At 38.9% G+C, this 11,386-nt stretch overlaps 3 protein-coding genes across 3 annotated transcripts; 1 reads left to right on the forward strand and 2 right to left on the reverse strand.

The window, feature by feature from the left end:
- Positions 1–2,745: 2,745 nt before the first annotated feature.
- dnaaf6 (dynein axonemal assembly factor 6) lies at positions 2,746–5,316 on the reverse strand. The gene is made up of 6 exons (XM_051404041.1): positions 4,978–5,316; positions 4,707–4,773; positions 4,480–4,585; positions 3,880–3,976; positions 3,329–3,414; positions 2,746–3,089 (listed from the first exon to the last, which is right to left on the reverse strand). Exons 1-6 carry the CDS (start codon positions 5,080–5,082, stop codon positions 2,960–2,962), a joined length of 591 nt encoding a protein of 196 aa, XP_051260001.1. The 5' UTR covers positions 5,083–5,316; the 3' UTR covers positions 2,746–2,959.
- A 1,277-nt stretch (positions 5,317–6,593) lies between these two features.
- LOC127365671 (MICOS complex subunit MIC26-like) lies at positions 6,594–7,747 on the forward strand. Its single transcript, XM_051404028.1, has one exon. It carries the CDS (start codon positions 6,629–6,631, stop codon positions 7,232–7,234), a length of 606 nt encoding a protein of 201 aa, XP_051259988.1. The 5' UTR covers positions 6,594–6,628; the 3' UTR covers positions 7,235–7,747.
- Positions 7,748–11,224, reverse strand: eif3f (eukaryotic translation initiation factor 3, subunit F). The gene is made up of 8 exons (XM_051403933.1): positions 11,061–11,224; positions 10,594–10,664; positions 9,866–9,945; positions 9,643–9,780; positions 9,466–9,557; positions 9,188–9,324; positions 8,348–8,461; positions 7,748–7,919 (listed from the first exon to the last, which is right to left on the reverse strand). Exons 1-8 carry the CDS (start codon positions 11,170–11,172, stop codon positions 7,842–7,844), a joined length of 822 nt encoding a protein of 273 aa, XP_051259893.1. The 5' UTR covers positions 11,173–11,224; the 3' UTR covers positions 7,748–7,841.
- Between the last annotated feature and the right edge of the window lie 162 nt (positions 11,225–11,386).

An 11,386-nucleotide genomic window follows, 5' to 3' on the forward strand; every position in this document is an offset into this window, starting at 1 on the left:
AACATTAAGATGTTGCTGTCCCGAAACAGTTACAAGATAGATAATATAGCCTATACCTTCACAGAAGCAATAATAATAAAAAAAAAAGTATTTTTCTATTGTAACTAAGTCTATCTTAATACATGGTAAGTATGTTGAAGAGAGATAAGAGAGAGAGATGGGAGATGTTCCTTTATTGATCCCCTCTGGGAGAAATTGGGTTTTGACACAGAGGAAATATAGTGCAGAAAGTACAGAAGTGTAAAAATACAGTAAAGAATATATTTTTCTTTGAATTTGAATTGTTTTATTATTATTGTGTGATGCATTAGCATGCCCAGCCCACAAGGGCTTACAAGACACCATTATAAAACATAAACAGACCAAAAACCAAAAGTAGATGCTAAACAATATTAACATTAACGATATAAATCATCCTGACGTTTCATCCAGGCTTTATAAGAGGCTAACTTATAAACATTAAAGGTAAACAAACATTCCATCCTAACATCATCATTACTCCAAAATATTTCAGGGTTTTGAGCAAACAGTTCATTTACAACAGGTACTCTCAGTTCATCATAGAAGGGACAGTATAAAAGAAAATTAGATTCATTCTCCACTTCTCGTAAATCACAAAGTCTCTGTTCTTCTGGGATATTTTTAAATCTGCCAACCTCAAGTGCCAGGGGAAGGATTCCCATTCTTAATTGGGCAATCAAGGATCTCTGATTTCTTAGTAAATTTGTTTTAACGTATAATTCTGTTTCATGCTTGATTTGAACATATGTCCGTAATTTCGGTTTTATCATTATATCATTTAACCATTTTTCATTGAACCCGACAAGTAACTCTTTTCTAATTTTGTTTATGCTGCATGATAAATTATTTCTATAGCTGTACTGAAAATCAGCTTCTTCAAAGACAGCATGAATCTCTGCGGCCCATGGAGAGTTCTGAACTTTACTCCAAAGGAAAACTTTCTTACTGATCCTGTCATCTGACATATTAATAAAACGATTCCACAGTCTAATCATATCACACTTTCTCCTTATTGTACCAGGAATCCAGCCCATGTCACCCTGAGCAGCCAAAGAGGGAACATATTTATGAATACCCAGAAAACAACGTATAGCTCTGTTTTGTACTGAAATCCTTCTTTCTTTAAATCCCCATACCCCAGCAGCATAGTTCACAATGGGAGAAACACATGCATCATACAATTGAGTGTAAGAAGAATAACCAAGGTCTTTACATATTTTTTACTTGTTAACAACGGAAACCAGAGCTCTTCCAGCTGAATCAGCCGGGAGTTTAATTCCATTTTCATAATTCATAAATTCATCAAGTGGAAATCCTAAATATTTATAAACAGATGTATTTTCTAATGGCATATCAGAAAAAGTAAAGATTTTCTCACTTCTTGGGACACCTTTTTTTCTAAAATGAATTATCTGTTTACTCTGATTTATGGACAGCCTCCATCTACAACACCAGGTCTGTACTAAGTTTAGCATATTCTGTAAATCATCCTCCGATTCAGCCAGCAGAGCAATATCATCCGCGTACAACAAAATACCCACAGTTAAATCATTCAAATGTATACCTAAATTAGCATTCTTGATTTCAAAAGCCAGGTCATTTATATAAAGAGAAAACAAGGTATGGGACAGGACATCACCCTGTTTAACACCAAAGGGGGTTTTAAACCAGTCAGTTTGAAGATCATTTACCTGAACACATGCAACTGAGGAACTATACAGTGACTTTAGAGCTTGATAGAATTTACCATCCACACCTCCTTTTAAAAGTTTTAAGACAAGCAGATTTCTATTTACCCAATCAAAATTTTTCAAATTTTCATTTTTTATCAAATATAAACTGTGCTTGCCTGTAATTTTCTCTCAGTTACTTACTGGATCATTACATCGAAGAAAGTTCTTTTCAGCTATTTTTCGTTCCACAGTTTTTGGAGCTCAGAATTCCAGAAATGTTTAGAGCACCTTGCTAACTAAGAATAATATAAATAAAAATATCATAAAGATATAATAGAAAATATAAAGACCATAATGCAAAATATAAACACTATTATGCGGTTAGAAATATGCAAAAATATTTTAAACAGTGTATAACTAAACTGTACATGTGGAATTACTGCAAGGTGTAGTTTGTGCAAAGAGTTGTGCAGACTGTAATCATGTATTTACTCATTTATTTCTTTCAGTCTTTAGATTGTGTTTCAGGTGTGAATGCATTTGTTTTGTTTTGCAACCAGTTAGCCTAAAATTGCATTGAAGGGGCAAAATAAAGTGTTTTTGAATTCAATTTAACTTGCTGCTGTCTTTTTAGGCCCTGAAACAATCTATTTCTAGTGTGACAACAGTGTTAAACGATGAAGTACGAAACCGACAGCTCTCTTTTGGGCCAGAACGCAGCCTGAGCCTATAGTTCGGCCAAAGTTAATGAGCCAAATCAAGTGGGCATCTTCCCAAAGACAAGCAAGGATTACAGTCACCAATAACTTTCAGCATTCATATACATGTGAATGTTTCATTAAACACACTAACCAATCCTTTAGTAAATGCCTTAAATGCCCATTACTGTAAATATCAGTTTCTGATTGAAGCTATCATGTATATTACGATTATATCAGCCATAATAACAGCATCAGCCTATAATGAGGGGTAAAGCTTACCTTGGTTTACCATCTACAACCATTTGGTTATTCAATAATAAAGCAATCACATAAAAAAAAGACAAAATATGTATTAGAAAGTCATATTTTAATACAGAATTAATGGGGACAGATTTAAAAATAGCATTACATTTACATTCACATTACATAAATGACAGAAAAAGAACAAGGTATGCTGATTACTTCTCTACCATTTCTTTAAAGAGAAAGTGTCATCTCTTCTGTACACTGGATTCGGATCTACTCTTTGTCTTCTGAATACTTGTCGGCTGTTGTCATTCTTTCTTACTGCATATTGATCAAATCCATGGGGCGTTTCATCAGTAGAGTCACCTCCAGTTCCTCCCTCTCACTGAAGAACTGAGCCTTTCCCTTGTGGCTGTGGATGGGATGCGGTAGATGAAGACCCAGTTTACTGAGGAGAGGAGAGGAGAGACGACAGATTAAACATACCAGAGACAGCACAAGGCAGAGAGCGTGCATGTGAGAGAGGAGTTAAGAGCGGCATGAAACGGCAATCAAAGCTCAGATCACGATGCGAACCTCTGATTAAAAGAAAATGTCTGTAAATGGGAGCTTTTTGGTCTGAACTGCTGCCGCGCCGTCTTCAGGGGATTCAAAATGAAAGAGAACATTTTCAAAGCATCCCCTTACTATTTCGGCGTACGAAGATCAAGGAACTTTTCCTTTACATCCAGGACCACATCTGTTGCTTTAGTGTCCGGTAGTTTGATTTTCACCTAAAAAAAAGAGGCAGCATCTTTAATACTGTACACTGTGCACAATTTAATCTTCACTTTTATTTAAAAAGATACAGATTTTCCCACTTGTACTGAGTTATCTTATGTCACTTTATCAGTATTGTTAATATGTCTTCTCACTTCTCATGCTGGGTCAGAAAAAAGTCTGAGGCTTTTATGGTACATTAATTTCGTCTTGTCACTGTATGGTATAAAAGACAGAATTGTAATAGTAGTAATGTACCTTAACATTTTTATACTGTCCACAAATTATTTCAATATGTATATTAGCTTCATTGAATCTGAAATCATCTACTACTTAAAATAAATTCTCTGAAAACCAGCACACACTTAGGCAATGGATCCTGCTCTCTTGTCTGATGCTGCTGTCCCCCGATCACATCCTTGTACATTTCATTTTTACAGTACATTGAGTGAAGTATGAACACGTAGTGGTTAAGTTACCAGCATGGCTTCACAGCACATGGAGGATGGGTCCTTTCTGTTCAAGCCCAAGAACAGATCCTCTGTCCCCACGCTCTGCTTCAGGATTATTTCATACCTGAATACAAAGGTTTTACACACACACACACACACACACAGAAAATACAATCAATACAGTATTAATCTCTTTAAAATCCTCATCTGACATCACATTAGACAGAATCGATAGGGAACAACAAAGAACAGAAAGAAGCAGGAGTGAGTGTCAGCTGAGGTCAATGGACGGTGGAAAATGTGGTATCTAATTGTGATAAATACTTTTCTACGGGCAGGCTCGCCCTCCCTTGTACCTCTATAATTAATATATAGCACAAGGGTAACTATGCCAATGATTCATAATAATTAAAGACCTGGCTTGTTTTTGTAAAAAAAAAAAAAAAGTGGAACAAAGTTTCATAATTAGAAAGTTTTGAGCTAAACCCTTATATTGGACAGTGTGGCTTTTGGGTTTTTAAAGCTCAAAAAGAAGTGAGGATTCAGCCTTTTCTTTTTTCTTTTTGACTCCTTTAAACATCAGTGAACCCTTTGGTGTGTGTTTTTCTGTCTGCTCGGTGGTCTTACTCAGGCTGTGGCCGCAGGTCAGCGAGATCATCATACTGTGAACCCTCCGCCACCTCTTCCACGCTCCAGATATCTTTGTTGTTCTTCTTCACATAGGCAGTTGACACTAAATAAACAGCGACACACACACACACACACACACATATGCACAGTTTGTACCTTTCAGAAGGGCCCCAGGGGATAATATAATGACTTTGCAGTTATGTGCAAGAAATACAAGGCATTACCTTCTTTATCTTTTCTGGGTGGGGGGCCAATGTGTCCAGGATCCAGTCGTGCACAAGCTGCCACATTCTGTTGAGAGTAGTTTATGTTTTTGTAAGCGTCCAGTCAATAAATCTGCAGTTATGATAAGGCAATCATCAATATACAGTCAAATCTGTTTCAACATGCAGCCTATTAGCAGCTCCATGGCATTAAGTCAGAGTGGACTAAATGATATAACATCTGGGCAGACTAAGTGGGGATCACTTCACCTCTGAGTGTGCAATATCTTACTTTACACTCTTCATCATCATCATCATCACCATCCTCCTGCTGAGTTGATAACAGGGCAGACAGAGCCTGCAGGTTCTGGAGGGATGACACTCCCAGACTCTCCATTCAGAATGCCACAAACTTACGACGTTTTTTTTAAATACCAAATAAAAGCAACATAAACTTCTCTCCCCAACCCGGAACAGGGAGCCTACAAATGTGGAAAAAACGACCCAATAAAACCCAGAATAAGCCTGAATATGAAGCCAAATGGAGTCGAAAACCTGTGGACTCGCTGGCTGTTGACGCTTTCCGTTTCCGTGGAGACGACCGAGCTTTCCGGCTGCCATGGGAACCAGTGACGTCACAGACGGAAAAAGAAAATAAATAAATGAATAAATAAATAAATGTATGAATGAATGAATGAATGAATGTGATAAATAAAAGATAATATTAAAAACAAGGGCGTTAAACTGAATACAGGTCACAGCGATGTTATTAACAGACAAAAGAGGAAGAAAGAAAATCTAACTTCCGTTGGTGGGGTCACGTGAATGAAGGCAAATGTATTAATAAATGACTCAACAAATAATAAATCAATTAAAACCTGCACTATTTAAGTAAAAGTTCTGATTCAATAAATAAATAAATGTAGGATACATAAGTGTTATTGAAAAAGTACATCTCAAAGTATTGCATTATTATATATAACCATATTATTATATATAACCATAATATTATTACTGATGCATTATTATATATAACCATATTATTATATATAATCATAATATTATTACTGATGCATTATTATATATAATCATAATATTATTACTGATGCATTATTATATATAATCATAATATTATTACTGATGCATTATTATATATAATCATATTATTATATATAATCATAATATTATTACTGATGCATTATTATATATAATCATAATATTATTACTGATGCATTATTATATATAATCATATTATTATATATAATCATAATATTATTACTGATGCATTATTATATATAACCATATTATTATATATAACCATAATATTATTACTGATGCATTATTATATATAATCATATTATTATATATAATCATAATATTATTACTGATGCATTATTATATATAATCATAATATTATTACTGATGCATTATTATATATAATCATATTATTATTACTGATGCATTATTATATATAATCATATTATTATATATAATCATAATATTATTATTGATGCATTAAAGTGTTGCAACATTTTAGGAAGGTAAATCTATATATTATATATCCATATATTAAACCGAGATCATGTTTGGTCATGTTTAAAAACTTAATTCGCAAAGTAGCTGTCAAATAAATTCAATGTAGTAAAATACAAGAAGGCTATCAAGTCGCATAAAATGGGGGGGGGAGATACTTGTTATTATTATACTTATTAAATTACCTATAATGAAACAACAATATCATCATTTATCTGTAGTCACTTATAAATAAAAGACTATCCAAAATACTTATATATAATAAATTGTTGTTGATGTTTGTGCTTTGAAGCTTAATAAAAAAAACATTTGTCCAAAGTCAGCTGAGAGGTGGCGCGATTATCGCTTCGAGTGTGGCAGGTAATGTCCCTCCTCGGACCCCGTAGTTGCACGCATGGCCCGCAGGGATCATGTTGAAGGTGACAGGTAGTGGTGCCATGCTGGGTGTGCTGAATCTGTTGCCGACCACCGTCTTCGCCGCTGCCGGTGACGGAGACGCAGTGAAGGAGGAGACCGCCCCGTTGCTCCGGGATGAGCTGTCTCTGTACACCGCCGCTCCCCGGCAGGAGAGCCGGTATGTGGAGCCTGAAGCGGGTCAGCTGGAGGAGAGTGTCGCCACCCTCAGGAAGTTATTGGAGCCGTACACGGACTGGTGTCGGGGCACGTACAACCATATTAAACCCAAAGTTCAGAGAGCCGTCCGGTTCGGGAACGACACCTACAGCTACTTGAAGGACCCGCCGAAGGACTTCTACCCCCGGGCGGGAGTTATCGGCTTCACCGGTATCCTGGGGCTCTTTCTGGCCAGAGGCTCCCGGATTAAGAGGCTCCTCTACCCGGCGGGCCTGGTGACCGTGAGCGCCTCCCTCTACTACCCGGAGCAGGCTGCGGCCATCGCAAAGTCAACCGGAGACTCCGTGTACGACCGAGCCGTGCGGAGCTACGCAGCCGTGGAGAAGATGGTGAAGCCCCAGAGCAAAGCCGAGAAGAGCCCCGACTCAGACACCAAACCCTAAAAAAGGAGTCCCTCAGTGTGGTTCTTACAACAAAGCAATAATAAATCAACATTTCCCGATACTTTAGATTGATTGACATGTGCTACCAAGACAGGATTTAAATGCGTGTGACTTTCTCATGCCCACTTTTTGCACTATTGCTTCACATGTAACTCAGGCCGGGCATGGCCTGTCACAAGGGCTCTGCCACTTGACTTTAACCGCTGCGTCTGATTTGAATGTATATTTATGTAGAGAATTAATAAAAAAAAAATCAACTGTCTTACAGGCAGCTTCCTTTGTCTTACATTGTGGTAAACTGAATGTATTTGGGTTGTCAAAAAACAAAACAATTTAAATAACTAAACTAATTATCAGCCAAGCAGCCCTGAAATCAACATTTTTAATTACTACATCATAAAGTCTGCACCATGAGGCGTTAACAATGGTAAATACCAGCTGTTTAATACAGTATGTTAGCAATCAGTATTTCAATAAAGGACAATGTCTGGAAGCAAATATTTGAACAATGTGTGACTGTTTAACATCTTTATTCATCTCAGCCAGAAAAAAAAAAAAAAAAAAAAGTATACAAAAATTAAATATGAATCACTTTGAAGAAATCGCCTCAGAGCAGCACCAGCTTCTCATTTAGAGCAATCTGTGCTTGGGTGAGGTTAGACAGGTAGGTCACCATCAACAGATCCTGCAATTACAAAACAATTAGTTATTACTTATTCATAGTGAGGTACAAAGAGTCTTCGAACATTCAACAATTAGTGAAGGACTGTGATATGAAAGACAGATCCCTGAGTAAAGATGCACCAACTACTCTTACGACTGTGTATCCTGTGTGCTAAGTGCTACGCAAAGAAGTATGAGACAAGAGGAGCCAGGAGAGCACTAAAAATAGGATGTAAAGTCTAATTAAATGTTTCCTGTAATCAATGGGACCGGCTAATGTGCAGAGAACAAGCCTGAGTGCATCAAGCAAATAATGAATGGAATGCTGAAGGAGGCGCACTGAATCCAATGAAGAAAAAAAAAAAACAACCATCAGCAGTGATTAGAAAACTTGTTTGGATGATTAAATAACATACGCGCTGTGGTTTCTAGCTGACGAGGAGCACTTACGTTGATGTTGGAATTGAGCATGTTCTCGAAGTCCTCGGCGGAGATTGTGGGCACCTTGTTGACCAGGTCCATCAGGAAGCGGCCCACGCTGTTATCCGCTGTCGCTTTGCCAGACTGAGACAGATGGCACAGCATTACCTTTATAGCCACTATCAGTGATTACTTACACAAACTATCTCTGGAGGCACAGCAGAGCGAGACAGAGTGGCAGTGGCGGGGGAATTAAGGGTGCTACGATCGGGATCACTGAAGCAGTCGATCACCGGGTCTATTTAAAGCCTTGTTTTTATAGCGTACGCACACAACTACACCTCTGCCTCACACACATACAGGCTGCCCCAGCCCGCCCCTCTCTGCTCCTCTCTGCATATACAGGCTGTACGTGTCTGCTCTGTTACTTTGTTGGACAGCAGTAAGCTTTATAAAGTTGCCCAAGAAACACAACTTGAGTTCTGAGACACATTAATGAGGATGTGCGTGTAAAACATCCACCAGATAACGTCTCTTTCTCTTCGTTTCTCTGCAAAATACTAATGAGAGTCCCTGGATGTTAACATACCGGCGGCCCGCCCAAGTAAATTAATGTGTGCGTCAAACACTGAATAATCTTCCTGTGGGGTAAAATAACTGCGTCAACTGATCGGCTCTTCTGAACGCCGTTTATAGAGATTGTGATCAAATTAATTGGAGTAAATATCGGCCGGCAGAGCACCCTCAGTGGGAAAATGACCCTGGAAAACAACAAGCTGGAGGTGTTGCTTACATGGAAACAACAGCCTAATCTGATCATCATCATCTGATGAGAGTCACAACATTATGTCTAGTTGCTCTAATACTCACGAGCACATCCTCAATGTATGCAAGCACGGTGGCCAGCATGTCCTGTACTTTGGCTGCAGAGCCAGCCACCTGGGACAGGTCAGAAGTCAGCCCCTTGGTGCGGCTTGGAAGTACACGTGTCCTCTGTAGAAGTTCCACTGCAACAAACAAAGGGGTTTGTTACAGTGTAGTACTACAACTACTGAGACAGAGCTACTAAAACAATCTCATTATCACAGACATTTAAATCAGGAAGCATTTGTTTCCAAACAGTCTTAATTTATTCTGTGTAATCTTACCGCCTATCCTTTCAGTGTCATAGTAGATATACTTGACAGTCAGTGGGGTGAACATCACACCGACAGTCTTTCCTGGCACACCCATCTGCGCACTGTGTAGGAGATACACAAAGCACACAGTCAGTCTACAGTTGATCACAAAAACAAGTGTATATATGACAGGAAAGAGCAGCCAACCTGACGTAGGCGCGGATGTTCATCTTGCCACTCTGCAGTGCTGTGTCCATGGTCAGGTGAATGGGGTTGGACGCCTCGCGGCTGTAGTACTCGTGAATGAGCACCGAGTGTTCTGTGATGTCGAAGCCTGTAGCATACCTGTGAGGACAAATGCACTGTAGTGAGAAAAAGTTTCCCCTCCCGATTTAATCTTCGAAATTCCACATTTTATTGACTGACGCACCATCCGATGATGACCTCTGTGGGTGACACCCTCTTGTGGAGCTCGTACATGTTCTTGGCGAACTCCATGTCCACAGCAACCTAGGATACAATTTGACACATGGTTATTTATTTGTAAATATCTACTTCTTCTTCGCAGTGCAAAACGAAGCTGTTATCTATGTCTAAAAACAGGGATGGTTGTTCAATTCCCTCACTACTTATTATCTGTACTAAGTTTAACCAATCTCCTTTAATTATATACAACAGCTATCCACTCTCCCAACCAAAACTGTCCCACAGGAATGTTTTATTGTGCAAGAGATCTGTGGGAATTATACAGGCATTGTGCAGGTGTTACCAAATGTCCTGCAGGGGAATTCATTACATTTTGAACTGTCCAATGGTAAATGTCACTATTTTGCCAGACATATTTACATTCTACATGATTTCCATTGCAATTCTAACCTTGCTTATATCAATACAACTATATATATATATATATATATATATATATATATATATATATATTCTGTAATATAGTGCAGCATATATATATTTCTATCATCTATATAGGCATACATTGCATTATAATGTACACACTTCACTCTTATATCACTTCCCATCTGTTAGATATTGTAATGTAACACCTATTTTAACCTTCTTAATATTATTATTGATATTTCTGTGATGTCCTGTGAGCCCCCACCTACCGCAGCTACTGTGTAATAAATGAGTTTAACAACACACCTCGTCTTCAGACTCATTGTGGGGCACAGAGAAGCAGTTGGTCACCTCAATAGAGTGCTTGTCGACGGTACCTGAAGAGGACAAACGTTACAAATCAGCCATTATTACTCAGCAAGCCGCTCGCCTCGTTAGCCAGCTAGAAGCTAAAAGCACCGGCTAACATCAACGCCAATAACAACGATTAAATCTACCAAATACATGTCGTTGACGCACAAAACGGAGCAGAAAGGGGGCTAAAAGAGGGCAGACAGTCCGAGTTTCCATCTGTGCTGCCATTTGAACGGACAACCAGCTGTTCACAAGTGATGCTAACCAGATGTCGGTTGAGCTACAACTGAACCAAGCGAGCATGCGTTAGCAGGGGAGCTAAAGTTAGCTCGCTGGTTAGCCATCACCGGGCGGGGGGTGTGTGGTGGGGGGGTTCTCCCCAGAACGAGGCTCCCCAAACACGGCCAGTTTCTGCTTACCCAACAGGGTCCCGATCACACGACTCGCTCCCTCATTTCTCCGCTCGTAAGAGTCGCAGATAGAGGCGAGAACGACGGGGTGAATTTTCACCACTGGCCCGTACACCGACATCTTGGGAAAGGAGGGTTTGCTCACCCGGCGGCGGTGAACACATATACCGCCCCCTACAGGCCGGCGGCAGCACGGCAGCTCATGAGTACGACGCTAATTATAATGCAGACACTGATACAATTGATGAGACAGTGTAGTGACTGCAGGGTTTCTGCACAAGTTTGTTTTGATAGTGAATACATTATTATTTTAATAATAAATTTTTTTTTTTTTT

The sequence above is a fragment of the Dicentrarchus labrax genome, unplaced genomic scaffold (genome assembly GCF_905237075.1).
Source record: "Dicentrarchus labrax unplaced genomic scaffold, dlabrax2021, whole genome shotgun sequence".
Classification (NCBI taxonomy): Eukaryota; Metazoa; Chordata; class Actinopteri; family Moronidae; genus Dicentrarchus; species Dicentrarchus labrax.

Bases quoted from the DNA above. Each gene is read 5' to 3' on its own strand.
- dnaaf6 (XM_051404041.1), bottom strand. From the start codon at position 5,082: ATGGAGAGTCTGGGAGTGTCATCCCTCCAGAACCTGCAGGCTCTGTCT. The intron at 4,774-4,977 runs GTAAGATATTGC...TACTCTCAACAG, and splicing joins ATGATGATGAAGAGTGTAAA to AATGTGGCAGCTTGTGCACG. The intron at 3,415-3,879 runs GTAACTTAACCA...TCTTTTTTTTAG, and splicing joins TGTGCTGTGAAGCCATGCTG to GTGAAAATCAAACTACCGGA.
- eif3f (XM_051403933.1), bottom strand. From the start codon at position 11,172: ATGTCGGTGTACGGGCCAGTGGTGAAAATTCACCCCGTCGTTCTCGCC. The intron at 9,946-10,593 runs GTGTGTTGTTAA...ATTGTATCCTAG, and splicing joins ACAATGAGTCTGAAGACGAG to GTTGCTGTGGACATGGAGTT. The intron at 9,558-9,642 runs GTTGGCTGCTCT...TCTCCTACACAG, and splicing joins AACATCCGCGCCTACGTCAG to TGCGCAGATGGGTGTGCCAG.
- LOC127365671 (XM_051404028.1), top strand. From the start codon at position 6,629: ATGTTGAAGGTGACAGGTAGTGGTGCCATGCTGGGTGTGCTGAATCTG.